The 21,998-nt window shown below is 39.3% G+C and overlaps 1 protein-coding gene across 1 annotated transcript; it reads right to left on the reverse strand.

Moving 5' to 3' along the window:
* Positions 1 to 1,751: 1,751 nt before the first annotated feature.
* Positions 1,752 to 17,791, reverse strand: LOC593351 (peroxisomal N(1)-acetyl-spermine/spermidine oxidase). Its single transcript, XM_792830.5, has 7 exons — positions 17,663 to 17,791; positions 9,713 to 9,886; positions 9,040 to 9,131; positions 6,193 to 6,971; positions 4,882 to 5,104; positions 3,071 to 3,268; positions 1,752 to 2,201 (listed from the first exon to the last, which is right to left on the reverse strand). The coding sequence occupies exons 2-7, from the start codon at positions 9,864 to 9,866 to the stop codon at positions 2,076 to 2,078; spliced, it is 1,572 nt and encodes a 523-aa protein (XP_797923.4). The 5' UTR covers positions 9,867 to 9,886; positions 17,663 to 17,791; the 3' UTR covers positions 1,752 to 2,075.
* Positions 17,792 to 21,998: the final 4,207 nt, after the last annotated feature.

The raw sequence follows: 21,998 nt of genomic DNA on the forward strand, positions 1-21,998 counted from the left end.
GGTTGGCTTAGGGCATAACACTGTTTGTGTGTGTGTGCGGGGGGGGGGGGGGGGGGGTAATAGTCCTAGGGAGGTAGTTGTCCGTGGAGATGGCAGCTCAGATATACCAATACCATACCAGTTTTAAGGATTCATAAATAAAAACTATTTCTAACCACCAATTTGTGGTTTACAGTTATTTATATATACATATTAACTATACTTTAGTGAATCTTGTAATGTACGAGGCCAATACATTATCAGTTATTACTACCATTGTTGTTATATTTAACAAGGTAGCCCTTACAACCTACTGCTTGAACAAGGGGACGTGTATTAACATTAAACAATATAAATATTTAACACAAATAAATAATAAACATTAATTCCATTCAATTCATTCAAAATTATTTATTAATCCCATATTGCAAAAATAACATGAATTTCAGATGTGCATATGATTATAAAAGATCAAATTTCATTCATAATGCAAGTTATAGGAATGAAAAGGGAAACGCTCTCGGCGGTCTTGCCTGCATTATACGCAATTCAATATGATGAAAAATTGAGGTTGGGACATTATTCATAGGCATCTGACATAATACATTATATTGGCAGGTAAACTCATCAGGAATTCATACTTTAGCATTTTTGAATGTCAGTTTTATCTTAATTATGTAAATATGAAAATATTATGTATATATATATATATATATATATATATATATATATTTATATATTTTTTTTTTTTCTTCTTTGGATTATAAAATGAAAGCAAGACACATATATACAGGGATATTTTACACTTTGAAAGACAGGAAAAATGACTGCTCGTTCATGACAAAAGAAAGCTTCATAAAATAATATGAAAATTGAAAGGTGCCTCTAAAAAAGATACTGATGGTTGTTTACATGAGTTATTAAACACCCCCATCCCCTTTTCAAGTACACTGTTATCCTCCTTTATACATGAAAAGGATAGTGCAAGCATACTCATATTTTCAAAAAAGAATTACAATTGAGCCTTATTATTTATTTTCAAATATTGGTTAGGCTCCATAAAAATGTACAGATAACAATTGAAGGTAATTTCATGAGAAATTAAACAAATTTAACAGAGGATAGTACAAGCACATACAAAATGTTGACAAGAAAATTTAAACCATTGTTTTGGGCTCCTACATAAGGAAAAGAAAAATTACATAAACTTTTGTATCAGACAATATAAAAAATGTAATCAATAAAATTACCATCATTATTTTTTTATCACAGTAAGTTTCATCAAAACTTGGCGAGACAAGTATTTACTGAATGACCAAACCCCCCCCCCCCAAAAAAAAGGAAATTCAAATAAATAAGTACAAAGTTTCATGACAATTTTTTTACTCCTTGGCAGATGGAGAGGGAGATCCACCACCCCGGTGTGATTCCACTAAAATCACTCAGTCATTTTAGGATGAAGCAAATGCTGTTAAAATAAGTCTGGAATTTGGAAGGATTGTCATACTGGATGCTCAGACGGATCAACAATGGAAACTGTAAATGTAATTTGAGACAACATTCCGTACTGGTCGTTAATTTCTGTACCAATTACGGTAAATCCGTACTAGTTGCCAGCTCTGGACCAGGGCCGGTATTCAATTCAATACTAAGCATAAGTAAGAAATTTACTAAGTAAATGGCTAAATTAAGTAATTTACTTATCTCGTATTCAAATCGCATTTTAGACTTATACTTACGTAAGACAAAATCTAAGTAAAATTGATGCATTGCAATAAATGCGCGCTGATATAATTGTGCGCAGGTTAAAGTACTGGGTAAGAAAACCATATGCCTGCCAATCAAGGCCTCTAAATAATTGGCTTAAGTCTGGTATGGAGTTGGCTTAGATTTAGGGTAAAATACTGAAGCAGCGCGGAATCGTCAACGATGAAATACTAAGTAAAAAGCTTACATTTCGTACCTAAGTATTGAATTTAATACGGGCCCAGGCATTTATTTTACCTAACACATAATTTTATTCATTTTACTTACAAGCATGAAAAAGAAACATCAAGGATGCAACTTCAATCATATCCTAAGAGTATTGTACATGATTATTTTGATACCAACGAGAAATTGATAAGAACTTTAGCTTGGTCCATTCCAGACACCATAGCACCATGAGTTGTCGAGAAGTACGTTTTATGGAATGCTTCACCGGCGAAGAGAAGTACAGGAACCTGAATGAAAAATAAAAACAAATTTGCAGGTACAAGTGAGGCAGATATTAAATGGTTCTTCAGGTCACCAAGCAATATACCCAGAGATGCCAACCTCTTGACACAAAAAAAAACAGACTGAGTATCCTAAATAATCAGATTTTCACGAAAACTCAACACTACCACTGGCCCGTCGGCCCTGGGCCAGTAAAATTTAAGAAAAATGTTTGCTCTTTCATTAAAATTTAATGAGAAAATTGTAAAGCAAAGTTTTTGTTGGAGTTGCGGGGTTTACTCGTACATGTTTCTATACCATTCTGCTGTTTTTATGGGTTAAATTTCTTTTTTGTATCTCTTTATACCATTTAAGTCCAACAAATTTAAGAGAACAGTGGAGAATGTAATGAAAAAAACATACAACATCTTTCATGCCACTAATACTCCCATAACATCGCAGACCAAAAACATAACATTACACCGCATATGTACCCTGAATGGCTAAGAATCGGTTGGTTCGTGTTGGTGTGGAGTTGGGTAGGCGGTGAGACTGGGGTATTATTGTCATCCATGTTTCTTATAATAATAATAGAAATAATAAAATCGTTAATACTTATAAAAAACTTTCAAGATTTGAACATGGACTGTCGGTGAGTTGGATCACTAGCAGGAGGTGGTTTCGTAACCGGGTAGTCCTGGGTTCGAAGCCTAGTGGATGCATCCACAACGTCCATAAGAGGTTCATACAATATACTGCATGAGAATCAACTTTACAATGACGATACCGTTAAAGGATGAAAATATAGCCATTCTAGGTCCGGTCAATTTGTTAAAGTCCCAAATTCTTTGCCACTTACATTGTGAAAAGGATTACCTTAAGAATGCATTCTAACCTTTTGTCCATGCCTTGTCCTGTTGCTGTAAACTGGTCTCTGGATACCTTCGATCTCCTTGCCCAATGCCTGCACCGGAAGGAAGGCTCCATACGCCCCTCGTTGATACCGATTCCCTTTCCAACGCGTGCAGAGAACCTTCTCTGGTTCGGGGATGGACGGGTCGTTTAAGAACTTTCTCAGTATTGCAGTACAACGCTGTGAAAAAAAGGAAAAAGATAAAAAGTACAACACTTAGAAAAATTAATATTAAGTGCTTAATATGTTGTGGTTATTGTTGTTTTAATCTTCTTCCTGTTTTTCTTTATTAGTATAATTATCATTGTCACCATCATCATCATCATCATCATCATCATCATCATCATCATTGTCAATATTATTGTCGTATATCACTTAGCTCTATCAACCAGTAATTTGTATGATGTAAGTTCACGAATTCAGAGAGGCAACTCATGCTTCAATTCTGGTCTGTGAACAACACATGCTCCGGCAATCATGGTCACTAGTCTACACTAAGCAAATTCTGAACTTCAACCGAAAGTTAACACAATCCTGGCCCTAACCCTACACCCTAACCTAATCCGAACCGGAAACCCATTGAAAACCTGACCCTAACCCTAACCTTAACCCTAAACCTCACCCAAAACCTTGCAACCCTAACCCAAACCTTATATCTTTGACAAAATGAAACCTAGAGCAATATGTCAGAGAACCTTCTGTTCATACGCAACTTTGAAGGCCACAACAAACTTAAGTACTTTTCTGTCACAAATGTTATATAGATAATGCGATTTAAATTGTTAAGCTTGATATTGATGACAAATGATCTGCTATTCATAATGTAATCTCAAGATCTTTCAAGTAGTATCACTTTTAGTTTAGGCCTTACACCACAAGAGAAAATAAATGTTGTATATAAAGGTAGCATTGCTTGGGAAACAGATGGATTAAAATTGAAGTGTCTCTAGGTCCCATATCAATTATACATGTATGTTAAAAGCAGCATGCAGATATTGAAAGACTAAAAATTGATACAGTGTAAGGCGTTAAAAAAGAAAGTTGTATTGTAAGGCTGTGCATAACCGTGTAATGATGAACTCGATGTACACTCCAGGGCTTACAGGCGGATACTAGGACGCCATGTTTTTTTTTTTTTTTTTTTTTTGCCACCACCATACTATGGTAGAAGTATCCCAGGTCTGTCTCCGAAAATTCACATGATTTTACTTTGAGTTGCAGTTGAAAGCGCCAATTTAATAATAATAATAATAGTTAACAATGCTGTTTTTAAAACCAAAGATGACTGACTAATTTTCCTCCGAGTCCAAACAGAAATACAGACATTTCTTCCAGTTTCTGAGTGGTGAGTTGAAAATGATTGAGCTGGGAAACATTTTTACCCACAGTTCCATGCCGGCGCTCTCCTGGTCGCGGGTAAGCATCGGCCTGGACAGTGCCAGGTGAACGGGAAAAAAACTTTAAAAATGGCGGCTGAGAAATCGTACTCGAGTAGTTGTCAACAGTGCGAGTACTCGAGTATTTGAGTACTTGTCGCAGCCTTATTGTATTGCCCTTTGCTACCAACCCCAAAATCATGAAATCTACGGTCGGCTTCGTAAATTTTTAAAGAAAAAATGTATTAAAGCATTCAAAACTGAGAAATATCAGAGAGTAAAAAAAAAAAGATTTCTGACCGACCGACCCATGTTTTGGCACCTAAAGGGCGATACAACATTCTCTGTTTTTTGGCCTAATGACAACTCTTCGTAAGATATTAAAAGACAAACCCCTAAAACCCCATCCAAACTTACTTGTCCAATTTCTTCATCAGTTAACGTCTCCATGTAATCTGCCCCTCTGCCGTACGTCCATCCAACGAGTATGTCATCGTTCCGGTCTTCAATATCGAATCCGGGAAGCATCCGGTAGAATTTCTCCTTCTCTTCCTCCTCCGATTCCTCCTTGGTTGGCAAGGGCGCATCCCAGAGGACCTGAAGGCCAAAGTCGCTCGAGTTCCAAAATGGCCGCTTATACCTTTATTTTGAAGACAACAAAACTGGTTGAATTGATAAATAGGGTAAAACTCAAAGAGTATAACCCATACCGAGTTATCAAATTGAGATATATCACAGGGGGAGTGGTGTATTTGATACGCAATATCTTATTAAATATCCACAGGGCTTAAAGGTATAGACCAGTTTTGGAAATGCCCCTCTCTCAAAAAATGAAATGGAAGCTCTTATTACCAATCATGAAAGAATATGTTTTGACTAACACGTGATGATACAAAATTTGCCGGGAAACCGCCTACTAATTGATATATTTGGTAAATTATCATATCTATCCGGACTGGATAGATATCACATAGTCCCATATACATCTTTCTGTGTGCAGTGCTTGTAACTTTACCAAGACTGGCTAAATTTTTTCCTTTAGTACACACCAATACTTATATGCTTCATGATCAACCTTTCTGATCGATTCTACAACGTTTCTTTCACAATGCAATCGCATAACCAGAACTGGTCTTTACAATTAAGTCCAATATTTCCTAAAGATAAGTTTAACATTTGGACAGGCGATTGGTAGGTTGCGGGTTCAAGCCCCAAAACAGCAATAATATCCTTTGGCAAGGCATCACATGACACTGGCCACTCTCAAAGAAGGTGTTTTGAGTGGGTACTCAGAATTCACCCAGAAAAACAATTTTTCACCAAATCAATATTACCAGGAATATAAAGATAAAGTTGAGTTCTGGTCACAATTGCATTGTGAAAGAAATGGTGTGGAATGGATCAGAAAAGGTTGGTATTGGTGTTGATGATACAAAATTTGGCCCAGTCTTGGAAAAGTTACAAGCACTGTACACAGAAAGATGTATGTGGGGCTACACTAACATGTGGCATAAAGATACGTCCCAATTTGTATGTTGTTACAATGCTTTTCAGGGAACATTTTTTCTCTGATTTTCTTCCGCACTCGCATTATAATAACAATGATAACGCTCACTAACTATTTTTTACCTCTAAATTCTTCTCAGAACTCTACATTCTCTTTAAACTACCTTTAAAGCATAATCCGGATACTATGATTGTACTTACAGATACCACATATGTGCTTACTTAAGGAAAATTTTGTTGACATTTCCATACGGGAGCGTTCTGATAGCACTGAGCTTGTCTTCTGGCAACGGTGGCCTGAAAAAGGTCTCCAAGTTCTCCTTGAGAAATCCGACAGACGCAGTCATGATGACATGACTACAGCGGAAAGTCCTCCCATCCTCACAGGTCACCGTGACAACGGCATCATCATCATCATCCTGAGGAACACTACCATTTCTAGTATTGCAGTCAGCATACTGTATCCTTTCCACAGGGGTGTTGTAGAGAATACTGCCTTCGGGGATGTCCTCAAGCAGTTTCTCCAGGACACCTTGGTAGCCTTCCTCCCCCAGGGTCGTGTAGTAGCCCCCTTCCAGCTCCTTGTAGTTGTCGTAGCTCTTGAGCTGGGCATCTCGGAGCGTGTTGGACCCAATGTCCAGACACTCCATGCTGCAGCAGTGCTTGTAGATCAACCAGTACTGGTGGTACTCCTTAGTGTCGTTGACGATTCCACGATGCTTCAACTCCTCCGCGAATCCCTGAGCTAGAGCGTCACCTGTATTTTGGTCCATGTCCACCTCAGATACATGTATACTGTCAACATTCTTGTCCATAGCATCTGCAAACATTTTCTTTGCTTGCAGGACCAGTTTGGTGTTCATGCACTCGCCAGCCTCTGTTCTATATTGGTTTTCTTCAGCACTGTTATTTTTGTACCACTTGGCATCCTCATTGTCGTCAAAAATGGAAGATGATATTGATGATGAAGATGAGCAAGAAGATGAGCTTCCATCGGACATCTGTTTTTAAAATAACAAAAATTAGAGGTGTATGCATTGAACTAGGATTTACCTTGAAATAATAATAACAATAATAATAGTGGCTTCTTGTATGGCACTCATGTCTGTCACACTATGATGCTCCTGGCGCTTCAACATTTATTAACCCGGTCATGGCCGAATGGCCAAACATGTAGCGCTCTAGCATATCGGGTACCCATCTACACCTGGATGGAGAGTGGTAAATGTGAATTGGTAACTTACATGTACAATGGACATCAGTGCTGGGGGGTGTTTCACAAAGATCCTAAGTTGAACTTATCTCTAAGTTGGACTTAACAATTATGGAAAGCCGTTAGCATCTATAAAAATATTTTGCAAAAGTTATTTTGAAAGGCATAAAATGTTGATTCAAATCATTTATATTTTCTATTATCAAGGAGATTTCATGTTCTTGATGTTGAATTTATAAAAAGTCTAAAATACTTGATTTTTTGCTTGTGAATATATTTTATTTTAAGGCCACAAATAGCTCTCCATATTTGTTAAGTCCAACTTAGAGTTAAGTTTGGATTAGGATCTTTGTGAAACACCCCCCTGGACTAGGATTTGAGCCCTTGTCTCTTTCATTGAAAGTCAAGTGAATGAACCACTACACCTGGGGCCCTGTCTTTTAAAGAGTTGATATTAAAGGTACTATGTCCCATTTGCAGGCCCCAAAAATGAAAAAGTTAAATTCCAACTGCATTTGACAATTAATAATAATTTAGAACTTCCCTAAAAGAGGTGGGGCTTGAAAATGTCTTCAAGTGGGAAAATAACGACTATGAGTTGTCAAATCGACTTAAGGGCTATAGAGCCCAAAAGTAATAGTCTTGATTTTCAGACAATTGAACCGAATGGTCATACGTTTTATGCTGCGCAAAGATTCAATCAGTTTAATCTTGGCCATCACAAGAAGTGGGTTATTGATGTAGACAAATGCTCGTGTACCCTTTACAACTCTTTTCATGTATGTTATTACCAAGAAGAAAAAAGCCAGTCAGTCACTCAATAGTGTCTGACAGTGAAGTCTAGCAAGTTAACGGGTTTCCTTGCATAATTTGAATATGAGGACACTGCTAACGTTTAAATTTCACAGATAGGACATACATGACATATTCATAATTCCTGCAAAGTTCTACAGAATTTGAGGTTGGCTGCAAAAGGGACATAGTACCTTTAAAGGGAATGTAGCCCGACGAGACTAAGTTAAGTTGACTACTGATTAAGTCGTTGACTACTGTTAATAGGGACTTTTAGATTTGCACGAAAACAATGTGGATTGCTACCGTCGACTTCCTGTTAATGCACTGCCTTGAATGGACGTCACACATATCAGTCCACTCACATCTAAAAGTCCCTAATCAACTCCATTCGTTTACGTGCAGTTGTCCAAAAGAAGACGTAGATGGCATTAACCAGTATATGCCAAGCTTCCCTCCCTTCAATAGCAACTTATTTGCGATTAATATCAAATGCACCTATTTGTACATAAAAGATAGGAGACTGCGAACTTGCGTTTGATTTGGACCAATCGCAACTCTTTGTAATACGGGGCCCTGATGTTTGAGGTGTGTTCACAATGGTAGATTGTTTTTGTTTTTTGTTAATGTTGTAACAATACGTATGCAATTAAAAAAGGATATCATCTGTTCAGAACTAGATTTAATGCCTTTCTGGCTTCAAACTGACGGTGAAAAAAAGCATGCATCATCAGATAATAGTTGGCAGTTGGTCATGCTAGCTGTAAGTCATGTAAGGAGAGTCCCAGACATACAGTCAAACCTGCTTTAGTGACCACCTGTCTACAAAGACCACATTCTTTGACTCCCTTGAATTTCTCATTGAAACATGTACTAAAGGAACCTGTCTACAAAGACCACTTTTTGTGTTTCCTTTGGGTGGTCGCTATGGACAGGTTCGACTGTATATCAGATTGGTTTGCTGCTAATGAAAAGATGTCAATCACCTCTTCTTTATTTAGGAAAACAAAGATGTAGGAACACAGTTTTTTTTTTTAAACAACAAAACTCTGTACGTCACTTACACTGAGAAGGTCGTGTTTCTTTGCCAGCTCATACACAGGGCTACCCTTGGTACCATGCAGCCAATTGGCTCCCAGTTCTATTGCATGAGAACCTGGAGAAAGAGAAAAGGGAAACAATTAATACTCAACATTCCAACAAGGAATCAATTCACATCAAACCAAAGTGACATTTGCATCTAGCTTACCAGATACCCATTTTGCACTTGGGTGCCAAAAAACGTAAGATAATGCCTTGGTTTAGGACATTAGTGCCATGATTGGTGATTGAACCCACAACCTTCCAATCTGCAGTCAAGTGTTTTTACCACTGAGGTATGACACCTCATCTGTAACTGCAAAACAGCCTCTTATTTTGATTAGGTATTTTGAAACATGTACATGTATATAAAGACTGCTCAAAGTAGACAACAAAAGTGGTCTTTATATGGAGGTGGTCCTTGTGCAAAGGTTCCTATAGTACATATTTCAATGAGGATCACTATGCAAGGGAAACAAAAAATGTCTTTGTAGACAGTCACAGGGAGCCTAATTTCTATACAGGTGGTCACTAAAGGGCGTTTTACTGTGTTATTAAGACCTCAATGATCTCAATCCTGAAGATTTAATTAAAATTCGAATTTCAAATCAAATTTTATTGGGACTTCTCGCAAAATTTAGTGCAAGTACTCCTTACCAAATCCTTTTAGAGTCTGTATCCTTCCCCCGAACGTCGACATAGCTTCCAGGATGATGACCTCATATTGACCCGACCTGCTTAGCTCCACCCCGGCAGACAACCCGGCTATTCCAGCTCCAACAATCACAACTTTCCGTCTTGTTGTTGCCATCGGGCTGTCTTTATCACGACCTGCAAAAAACACAAACAAGAAACATGTTATGGAAGATTAGGTAATTGTGAATTCTGGTTATTTCTGCCTAAATCAAAGAAAATTACTGACACTCCCTGTTACAAAGTTAAATATATATCATACCTGCTGACCAAATATTGTAATTCATGTAAGGTTTAGTTTCAGATATATATACACTTCTCTTTCAGCTCAAGAGTGAAGCAATCAAAGAAAAAGTCCAGAGTTCACACATTAATTGAAGAAAAAAACAGGACAGGTGAACGATTTAGCCTTGATGGCAAATTAAAACTTTCTTGCTCTAAATGCTTACAAATTACAATCTGATCTTATGAAAAGACTGTTGAAGGATAATACATTTTCCCAGTAAAATACAGTGAATGCTCCTATATACAGTACTGCTTGAAAAAAGTAGACACTCTCACGATGTCTCACGCATGACTGCTTGTACTATTTCCATAGAATTTGGTGTTAGCTAAGGTGTCTGGCTGACCTACTTATTTTCTTTTTTTAAATTTCATTATTCTATTACTTTTACTGTAATAAATTCTGTTTTTTTTAAATAGTTTGCTGAATAGAGTTAATCACCTTGTTTACAAGAGAGTTTTAGGTCAACGGCTGATATATACATGTACAGTCTAAAATCAGTGTGTACATTGCAGTTGGCAGCAAAGAGTATTACCAGGAACATTTTTAATGAGGAGGGGGTGTGTTTTCAATCCAAGTTTGTCAACAAGTTGGTTTAAAATGTTTAACATCATGACAGTTCTGCACTCTTCATTAATGTTAAGAAGGAATTGAAGTTAAACACTTCTTCCAAATGAATTTGCAGGTTATGACAGGGATAAACAAAAAAGGAGTGGAGTGAGTGGAGCCACCACAGTGACCCCCCCCCCCCCCCGAGAAAAAATAGGGTTATAGTAACTTATAGAGGGCATCAGTAATCACTTGGAGAGACAACAATTTTAAATTTCTGCCCATTTTAAATTTGCACTAAATTATCTTTACGAACTATATTTTTTACACAATGATTATGGTTTTTCTTGTCCCTCGTAAAAAGAAGATTGAGAACGATCCTACATGTTTGGATTGAATGGATTCTAATGAATAAATTAGAATTGGAATTTGAAATCGTAATCGCCCTACCCCTCCCCCCCCCCCCCCCAGAAATGAACTTAATCTATAAAGCAAGGCCAATATGTACAAAGAACAAACACAATAACATGCTGTCACTATTTTGGTAGTCACCTACATGTAGATGCAGAGATACAACTATAATCAACTTTAGTGAAGGATCAGAGCCTTATTTGCACGACGGGGGACTAAAAGTCCATGTTTGTGCACGTTAGCACGTTAGTACAACTTGTACAAGTTTAGCTGAGTTGGCAAATTTCTGTTGACATATAGATTATAGAATCTTGCTTTGACAGGGAAAATTGTGGGAAGAAGGAGTAGGGGAAGAAGGAGGATACTTTGGATGGACAGTCTGCAGAAATTGTTGGAAGAGAGAGGAGTGAAAGTACTGGGAGTGGTAATAATCCAGAAGGCTAGGAGCCGAGGGTTGTGGAACAGCATGATCGCCAAAGTCAACGATATGGCTCTTAGAGAGAGAGAGAGAGAGATACATGTACACATGTAGCATTTTGGTCTGGCATTAAATGCTTGCTTGCTTTGACCATACCCTATAAAAAAAAACATGGATGAAAGTTTCTTCCTTTTGACTGATATTGATCATCTAAGTCATGATCTTGTCAATCTTATATATGCATTGCAGTTCATGAAGGAAAGCTTGAACTCAGAGACTGTTTTTAAATTTAAAAATCTGTTTTTTTTTCTTTTCTTTTTGGTTACCTGCACGATTTCTACCCGTTCGCCACACATCACGTACAATTTCGCACAAAACAAATGCACCTATTGACGGAAGGATTGCTTTAAGCAACACAATGTAAAATTTCCCATTTTCTTTGTTGATTAGCTCCATGACAACATTTTTACCACCATTATTGAATATAGATTAATCTTGCACTGGAATCAGTTAAATAATCTTGAAGCTTTTGATACATGTGTACAGGCGCAGATCCAGGATTTCTTAGGGGGGGGGGCCAAATTTGAAATTATGCAAGCCAAATATTGGTACGTAATGGTGACCAGCAGTGACATAATGCAGGGGGATGTAGGGAGGGGCGAGTTTCCCCCTCCCTCCTCCACAAAGCGCGGAAGCTATATATATGACGTTTCATTAAATAGTCCAGTAGACGGTACCCATAGACCATGTACATGACCTGGAAAAGTTTATAAGTACTAGGTTTTTTTGTTGATTCGTGTTCTAGATGGGTATTGAAGTAAATTCAGCTTGGTTGCCAGCTTGGCAATTTTGGGCAACCTTGAGCAACTTTTTTTATAGCCTAATTAGCATAATCATCTAATTATCATATGTGCAATATGTAATAATGTTGCTAATCTCAATCCAGGAAGCCTGAAAACATGGATAATACGACTTTTCAAGGGTTTTCTATGACGAGGTATTCATTTATGACACCAGTTTTTATTTGTAAGTAATGGAATTGTCTTAAATAGCATAATTAGCATAATGAGCTAATTAGGATATGTTAAAAATATGGACTTCATTGTCATTGTTTATCTATAAACCCTGAAAATGGTGCAATGCAACATTGTAAATCACTTTTTTTTTTCTATCTCCCCCCCCCCCCCCCCCCCCCCCCCCAAATTTTTTTTGTCTGGCTGTAAATTTAGGAATTTGTCATTTTCCAACAAACGCATACAAAAGTATAATTTACTAAAAACTGAGGAAAAATCTCGGAATGAATTCAGCATTTTTTGTAAGCCACCGTTATGGAATTAGAAATAAACCACGTTCGAATTTGAATTCCCCCAAGCCCCCCCCCCCCCCATCAGTACGCCAGTGCCCCCTTTCTTCTTTCTCTTTTTTTCTTCTTTCCCTTTCTCTCCTCCTTAAGGTTTGCCGAGGGGGGGGGGGGCAAGGGCCTTTCGGCCCCCATCCCGATCCACACATTGTTGGCGGGATTAACCGGAACTGATCTCCCGTTCTTTTCACCCTTTTCTTTTCTTCTTCCTCTTTTTTGTTCCCTTTTAGCTCTCCTCTTTCCCTTTTCCTTCTTTCTCTCTTTGTTATAGCGGGGGCGGGGGAGGTAAGGGCCTTTTTCCCCTCCTCGATCCACCGGCGGGAAAATTGCAAATGATATCCCCTTTCTTTTCTTTTCTTCTTCCTCTTTTTCCTTCCATTTATCTCCTCTTACCCTTTCCCTTTCCTTCCTTCTCTCTCATTTTTTTATTGGAGGGGGGGGGGTGCAACAGCCTGGGAGGCAAGGCCCTTTCGCCTCCCCCCAATCTCCTTCTTCACCCGTTTCTTTTCTTCTTCCTCTTCTTTCTTCTGGCGCTACACCTCTTACAAAAACAAAATGCAAAAATATCCAAAAAGAGAGGACTGCAATGGGGAACTTTGATTTAAGCTACGCGACCATTATTCTCTCATTTCCTTTCACATTGTATCTCATAACCATGAGAATTGCCAAGCTATTGTATACGTTATTTCGTTACACGCACACACACACGCACACACACACACACACAAGATCATAACCTGCACGAGTCTACAAGGTGTGAGAAAACTCTGATTCAGGAAAGAATGCAAGGGTAAAAGTAAAAGCGAAAAAAGTGGACACTCTCACATGGCTTCCATGGATGCCGTATTTGTTCTCTTTTTCCCTTCTTCTTACTCCTTGACCGTTCGCGCATATATTTTTTTTACACAACTGTTTAGCCATATATAATACATGTGCAAGCACGTATACCCAGGGAAGGGAAGGTAATAGAAAAGGGAAAACAAAAAATACATAAGGAGAGTACAGAGGATATGGAGAAAGAAAGACAAAGAAATACATAACGGAAGAGAAGAGGTCAGGGCTTTTAGGCACCAAATTACACATCTAGGGACCCGCCTTAGGCCCCTTGGTGGAGTCCAGAGGGCAGAGCCCCCGAAAGCTCAAGGACTTTAGGCATTAAATTACGGCCAGATGAGCAAACAGGGGCCCGACTTAGGGCCCTTGGTGGGTTCCAGGGGGTAGAGCCCCCGGGAGCTCATGGAAAAATACTGCCATTTTAGCAATACTTTAAATCACTGGTATCAAATTAAAAATAACACATGTTTAAATTGTATTGGGGGGAAGGGGGGGTTACTGCCCCCCCCCCCCCCCACCCATCAGTACGCCAGTGAAAGAGGCGGAGGTGACGGAAGGGACTACCCCCATAAAGCTGTATGATAAGTCTTATATGTAAACCCCTCACAGGTTTTGAAGTTTTGTTGTGTCACAAAATTACATTCTTTAGCAAAACTACAGCATAAAAACAAGCAATATACTTTTTTCACGCTTCACTTTTACTTTGCCGATATCTAGTGTGCAGTCCGAAGGGTTGTAAATATTTACTAGGTATATTTTAGTAAGTACTGAGCAGGAAGGGACTTCTTAAAAGGGCAAGCTGAATATTCATTTTTGGAACACTGATCTATTTCTATAACTTTTAATCTTGTTAACATACAGTGTAAACTGTACATACGTGATACCAACAGAATACATATTTTCTACAATATTTACTTGCATATTTTGAGGATATTATGCGAAGGAGCGTAGCGACCGAGCGAGAAGATTTTAGCATTTCTATTAGTCTAAACGCTGTACTCTTGGGCCCACCAGAGCCTTAAAGTGTGTTGTAGTCTTTAGTCAATATTTGCTATACATTTTGTTGGTCTGCACTTTTTCAAATTATCCATGGGGGACGATCCCCCTAAGAAAATTGAGGGAAGACGTGTACCCCGTCCTTCCCCCGGGATCGCCGCCCCTGACTCGCACATTTCGCTTTCAATTGCAGAACGCTCTAGCTGTGTCCAAGAGAATAAATTCTCGGAATGTGGGGCATCTCGCAAAAGACATTGGGAAAAAAATGTGTCGTGTGAAAAGCCAGGGAAGGACACAGACACAAAGGCCCGAATTCACAAAGGAGGTTTGTAGACAAACCTATGTTTATGTGCGTCATATGATGCGTTTCAGACAAAGGTTTGTCTAAACCTTGGTCTGAAACGCATCGAAACGCGTCATATGAAGCACATTAACCTAGATTTGTCGACAAACCTCCTTTGTAAATTCGGGCCAAAACCTCCATGGGTGCGATGTGACCTGTGTGGACGTTGGCTCCACCTATTTTGTGTTTTGCTCAAAAAACTATCCACAAATAGGACTATGTACAGTAACGTTGTATGCCCCTTTTGTGAAGCGACCTATCAATATTAATGTTCACATATCAGTCCCTTTTTGGATTGCTCTCCTCCCGTCCCCCCCCCCCCACCCCAAGAAAAAATATTATCACATTGTTACATGTGTGCACAATATATATTGATGTGTCAACCTTACGAAAGTGGTGTTTTCATAATGATTATTTACCTCCTTAAAATTTATATTTATATGGAAGACTTAAGAAGACAACTGTTTACAGTCCAAATAAGGGTGTAGAGCATGCCGTGTAGACTAAAATTTACAATGTTGTTCAATTTCTGAATTCTTTGTTTAAAAAACTTGCTTGCTGTCAATAGTGTATACATTTTTTATACATTTCAAATGTCTAGTCCGGTTAAAAATAGCACGTAATGATTTCATTATTTGACACGTACTTCACATTTATTTATCTTATCGATAAGCGAAACGATTTGCTTTAGTATCATATAACAAATATAACAGTAATGACAAGTATGGTTTTCCTGAAAATTGCATTGTACAATGTATATTCATCGTTATGGAAAATGTTGTATAGTATACAACAATGGGCATAACATTTTCCAGACCAATGATTTAATTACGTTTAATATTGAAGCTGTTGCCCTTTGTATATACATGAACTTAAAATAATAAGTAGCCTTGAAAGTGTCGAAATAAATCATGTGTGAGTGAGCTTGAAGTTTAATGGTGTAGGTTTGTTTGATACTGTATAGCCTTTACTCTGTTTTTAATGAGATATATCTCCAATCAAATCAAACTGAGTGATGTTATCGTACAACTTAACAATATCAATCTTATGTTCTCCTAAATAAGCCTGGGAAACTAGAAAATTGCATTAAATGTGAATTCATTGTCAGTGAAAATGTAATACAATACACAACAATGGGCAAATAATTGTTTCCAGACCAATGATTTAAGTAAGAAGAACTTACATTTTATATTGAAACTGCTGCCGTTGTATACACATCAGGTGCTGATCCAGGGATTTCTTAGGGGGGGGGGGGGGGTCAAAATTTGAAATTATGCGAGCCAAATATTGGTTCGTAATGGTGACCAGCAGTGACGTAATTGGGGGTTGGTGGGTGCAGGGAGGGGCGAGTTTCCCCCTCCCTCCTCCGCGAAACGCGGAAGCTTTGACATTTCAATAAATTACTAGAGAAAGAAGACGATTTGTTGTACCGTTCCCAAAAATAATCCTCGTCTGAATTTAGTTTTCCCCCTCCCGCGCTAAGCGGAAGCTTACGTTTGATTAAATCATTATAGAAAGAAGATGATTTGTTGTGTCGTTATCGACTCTTAATCTTTGTCTAAATTCAGTTTTTTTTCCTACGTTCTCTTCCTTCCTTTTGCCCCCCCCCCCCCCCCCCCGATCCACAAGTTGTTGGCGGGAAAATTGCAACTAATATCCCACTTCTTTTCTTTTCTTCTTCCTCTTTTTTCCTTCCCTGTATCTCCTCTTTTCCTTTTTTCTTTCCCTTTCCTTCCTTCTCTTTTATTTTTTGACTGGGGGGGGGGGGGGGCAACAGCCTGGGAGGCAAGTCCTTTTGCCCCCCCCCCCATCTACTTCTTCCCTCTTTTCTTTTCTTATTCCTCTTCTTTTTTCCCCTTTCTCTCCTCTTTCTCTTTCCCTTCTTTCCTTCTCTCTCTCTCCCTCCTTTTTTTTTTTTTTTTGCGGGGGGGGGGGGGGGGGGGGGGGGGGGGGGGGGGGCCAAGGCCCGCTCGGCCCCCCCCCCCTGGATCCGCGCCTGCATGTGTAACATGTTGCATGAAAAATAAAGTGTGACACGTACAGAGAGAGAGATGCTTGTTCCAACTAATTCTATAGGTGGCTTCAATATGATTGATTAAGTCAATACTTTCAGAGTAAGGCGAAAAAAGAAAAAAGAAAGAAATAGAAAAGAAAGGACAGACATGGGTGTGACCAAAAGTTTACCTATGATGTCAAGACTCAAGTTTATGCATATCAAATATCATTAAAAAATGACAAAATGGCGCCTAGATCAGTAATAAAAAAAATCTCTTTGGTAGAGTTAGGATCAATAATCCGGCATATATGGCACCTGTCATAAAAATGTCATTCATAATCGACTCACGAGTGATGAGGTATATATAGAACTATGTCTATGGAGCGAGTAAAAGATCCATAGACTACAGAAAGAAAGTGGGAAAAAAAAGATGGATTCTGACGAAATCAATAGGCACTCTGCTATGCTACGCGGCAGATCACCTAATAATACATGGATGTATCATGTATACAACTATACATCCATACAGATTTTTGTGTCTGAACATGGATCTCCTACAAGTCCTGTGCGAGAAAGCGCTTTGTCCTGCCCCGAGCGCTGGGGAGCCGAGAGACATTGAGAGAAGGGTCGACGTAAATGTTGATGCACCGCACCTGTGCGAAAAGGTAAATAAGTCATGACATAGTGGATATTTATTTTCTAGAAAAAGGGACAATGAACTCACGTTTTAGAAATGAAAAGTAAGAGAAAGAACCAAAATCCAAAACTTGACCAAGAAGATCCTTCAAAGTATGTTACTAAAACGTCGAACGATTTGAGAGACCGATATCAGCACATGCACTGCGGCATGACACACTTATAATGTAAGTATAACATGCAACACTCGTATTATGCAACTCGATTACGCTTACTCGAATATCAGCTGATTAACCACAACGAAGCCAATGCATGGGGTGGGGTGGGAGGGTGGGGTGGGGTGGGGGGTGGTGGTGGGGGTTGGGGGGGGGGGGGGGGGGGGGTTGGCGTACCTTCGTGCTCGTATCTTTTGTTAAGCGGTCCATCCGTCCATGACATGGTACATGGGGGTGGGAGTGGGGGTTGGGAGGGTGAGGTGGGGGTGGGGTGCATGGGGTGGGGGGGGGGGGGGGGGGGGGGGGTGGGCGTACCTTCGTGCTCGTATCTTTTGGTAAGCGGTCCATCCGTCCATGCCATCTAATGGCACGGTCATTCCCAAAAGATTGGTTACTTCACTAGATTCTATGAATTTTGTTTCATCATCATTTCAGTGCTTGTTAGATGCGCTATAAATAACCAAGTATAGAAAATCGAGTTATTATAAAATGGTGAAGGATATAGCTAGAGAAATTATTTCTACTTCTATACCCCAACCAAGCTGAGCTGTGAATGTAAATGAAAGTATATAAATATAAGAACATAGTAATGGTCAGAAAGCGCTTGGCGGCGCCACAGGGGGGGGGGGGGGCAGGGGGGCCGGGCCGCCCTCCCTATCATTTTGAAAAAAGGGAAGAGGGTTAAGAGGAGGAAAAGGAAAGGAAAAGAAGGAAATGAAAAGAAGGAGAAAAAACGAAAAGAAGGAGAAGAAAAGAAAAGGAAGGGGACGAGAAGGAGGAAGGCCGGGAGAAAGAGAACTATAAATAAATTATGACGTAAGGGAGGGCGGGGGAGAGGGGAAAAAATTAAAGATAGAGAAAATAAAGAAAAAGAGAGAAAAAGCAAGCCAAATCGGGCGATCAGATTATTACATTCACATTACCGGAAGTTCAAACATTGGTTTATACGATGAAAAACCTTTCACCAACTGAAGAAGAAACAAATCTAATTAATCCCTTGTATCTTCTAAAAGAAGAAATATAAATTATATGTGCTTTATTTGACTACTCTAAAATATTCGACAAAATTCAAATGATGAAAATATCCTGGAAACGAATAAAAACCAACTAAGAGATATTGCACATGGCAGGACAAATTGCACTAGTAGGATTAGTTAAGGAGAGAAAAATCAAATACTTTGGTCATGTTAAAAGGCACCAAAGCCTCTTAACGGATGTATTGGAAGGAAGAGTGGAAGGAAGTAGACCTAGAGGGAGACCCAGAATCAACTGGGAAGAGAATGTCAAGAACTGGAGTGGACTAAAACTGCAAGAGTGCACCAGAATGGCTGAGGATAGATTGAAATCGAGAGATGTTGCAATCAACCTCCGAACCGGGAGAAGATACTTAGATAGATAGATCTTCTAAACCTTATGGCTGATTGTTCAATGGAAACAACAAATTCATCTAAAACAACCCTTCTGAAAAATATGGTGACACCCCCTCCCCCCCCCCCCCCCTCCGTTCTCGTTCTTGTTAATTAAGACTGTTTCTTTCTAATATGGCAAAAAGTATGCACCAAATCGAGCCCTTTATGCATCAATTAAAAAATATCTTCAACTTTCTTTTTAATTCAGCAAAAAGTGTGCACCAAATCAAGCCATTTATGCATCAATTTAAAAAAAATCTTCAACTTCTGAGGGGGGCACATGTTCCACTCAATCATTGACTTTTTGTAAAGAGAAAAACAAATCCTCCCTCAGACACCCACCCTGCGTTTTTGTTTCTGTTAGTTGAACTTGCTACTCTCCACCCAGGTGTACCCGGTAGGATGCGACCGTCATTGTTGGTCAAACAGTTTTTGAGCATCATGTAACGCCTGGCTGGAATGCTCCCCAGGGAATGGAGATTGTGCACACACACAGTGTGTGCGGGCAAGCACTGAATCCAATGACCGGGTAATTTGTACAGCGCTTAGAGACATTAATAAGCGCTATATAAAAATTAAATATTATTATTAAGTGTTTTCTAATGGCAAAAAGTATGCACCAAATCGAGCCCTTTATGCATCAATTAAAAAATATCTTCAACTTTCTTTTTAATTTAGCAAAAAGTGTGCACCAAATCAAGCCATTTATGCATCAATTAAAAAAAAAAAACTTCAACTTCTGAGGGGGGCACATGTTCCACTCAATCATTGACTTATTAATGTACAAAATGTATTACTATTATGGAAATAAAAACCTCGCTTGAGGATAAGAGAAAAAAAAATCCTCCCTCAGACACCCGCCCTGCGTTAGTTGAACTTGCTACTCTCCACCCAGGTGTACGCGGTAGGATGCGACCGTCATTGTTGGTCAGTTTTTGAGCGTCATGTAACGCCTGGCTGGAAAGCTCCCCAGGGAGTGGAGATTGTGCACACAGTGTGTGCGGGCAAGCACTGAATCCAATGACCGGGGTATATTTTGTACAGCGCTTAGAGACATTAATAAGCGCTATATAAAATTAAATATTATTATTATTATTATTAAGTGTTTTCTAATGGCAAAAAGTATGCACCAAATCGAGCCCTTTATGCATCAATTTAAAAAAAAATCTTCAACTTGGTATCAGCACGTTTGTTTTGGCTTATTCCCTCGATCCATAACGCCATAATTATGATGTATAGGCTCCTATAAATTGAACTATATAGAAATGGGATACGTATAATAGGTTCGGTTCATGGGTGGATCCAGGATTTTGTGAAAGAGATCAGAGAAAATCTATGACAAGCAGCGCATGCAAGCAAAAAAGTAAGAAGAAGAAGAAGAAGGAGGAGGAGGAGGAGAAAGAGGAGGAGGAGGTGGATGTAGAGGTGGAGGTGGAGGAGGAGGAGAAGGAGCAGGAGGAGGAGAAGGAGGAGGAGAAGAAGAAGAAGAAGAAGAGGAGAAAGAAAAAAGGTCATCACTTTTAAGATGCCCCAGAGCCATTTACATAGCTCCTTAATAAAGGATGGGAGTACAGCCAGGCGGTCATGCCCCTCCCCTTCCCCTCACTCCTCCTCCCCTCACTCCCCCTCCCCTCACCACCCCTATACGCCCAGCTGATCGGAAAGGAGGAGTGGTCATGCATATTCATAACTCTAGGCTCGGCTGCTGAACATAGTTGCTGACTGTAGAAAGAGTTGATATTGATAAAAGGAGTTTATTGAGAAACTCTGTTTCAAACTCAGCAACCAAAAGTATAGGAATTTTAGTAAGAATTAGTGCAGTATACTTTGTAGCCACGACAGTTTAAATCTCAGACACTGATTACGAGATAGGCCTCTTGATGCGGAGAATAGCATCTGTAGATGACACAGTAAAACTTCAATCAGATATGGACAGACTCTTGGAGTGGGCTAATCGTTGGCAAATGCAATTCAACGCCAAAAAATGCTACTCAATGCGAATTCACAGAAAGAGGCATCCCATAATGCACACTTATACTATGAGGGGAGATGATCTTCTAGGTGTGGCCAGCAAAGCATATCTTGGAATCGAGCTACATGAGCGTCTAAGTTGGAAATCGCATGTAGATGCGGTCACAAACAAGGCCTCGAGGACCCTTGGATTCATTCGGAGGAATCTCGGAAGACAATGTCCAACAGAAGTGAAAAAACTGGCATACATCTCTCTCGTACGATCCCAGCTAGAGTATGCTTCGGTAGTATGGGACCCCAATAAGCGGAATCAAATAGACCAACTCGAGAAGGTCCAAAGACGTGCACTTCGTTTCATTTGTGGAAACTACCAGCGTGATGCCAGTGTAACATCCATGCGAGAACAACTTAATCTCCCAACACTTGAAGAAAGAAGAAAACGGGCACGTTTGTCAATGTTCTACAAGATAGCAAATAACAAAATTGCGATACCAATACCGGAGTACATCAAACCGAGGCAGCGCACTACAAGGAGGAGTCAACAACAACGATATATGAGACTAGGCTCTTCAATGGACTCTTACAAATTTAGTTATTTCCCCAGGACACTTAAGGACTGGGACGAGCTACCTCAAATCATCGTTGAACTGCCCTCTTTGGAGCAGTTCAAGGTGGCTCTTGAAACAATTTAGTTCCTTTTTCAGGAACTGTACCGCATAGAGCTGTATAATTATACAACTCTATGCTTTATCCTCATCTAGATGCTGAACAGGCGTTGATGAGTATCACCATAGAAGTAGAAGTAGAAACAGATATTTTTTTAAGAGCC

The sequence above is a fragment of the Strongylocentrotus purpuratus genome, unplaced genomic scaffold, assembly GCF_000002235.5.
Source record: "Strongylocentrotus purpuratus isolate Spur 01 unplaced genomic scaffold, Spur_5.0 spur5_scaffold_12, whole genome shotgun sequence".
NCBI lineage: Eukaryota > Metazoa > Echinodermata > Echinoidea > Camarodonta > Strongylocentrotidae > Strongylocentrotus > Strongylocentrotus purpuratus.

What these genes read in the sequence shown, in the direction of transcription:
- LOC593351 (XM_792830.5), bottom strand. Translation starts at nt 9,866, where the DNA reads ATGGCAACAACAAGACGGAAAGTTGTGATTGTTGGAGCTGGAATAGCC. An exon ending in AGAAACACGACCTTCTCAGT is followed by an intron (nt 6,972 to 9,039) that starts GTAAGTGACGTA and finishes TTTTAAAAACAG; the next exon opens with ATGTCCGATGGAAGCTCATC. An exon ending in CTGATGAAGAAATTGGACAA is followed by an intron (nt 3,269 to 4,881) that starts GTAAGTTTGGAT and finishes TTTTTTTCACAG; the next exon opens with CGTTGTACTGCAATACTGAG.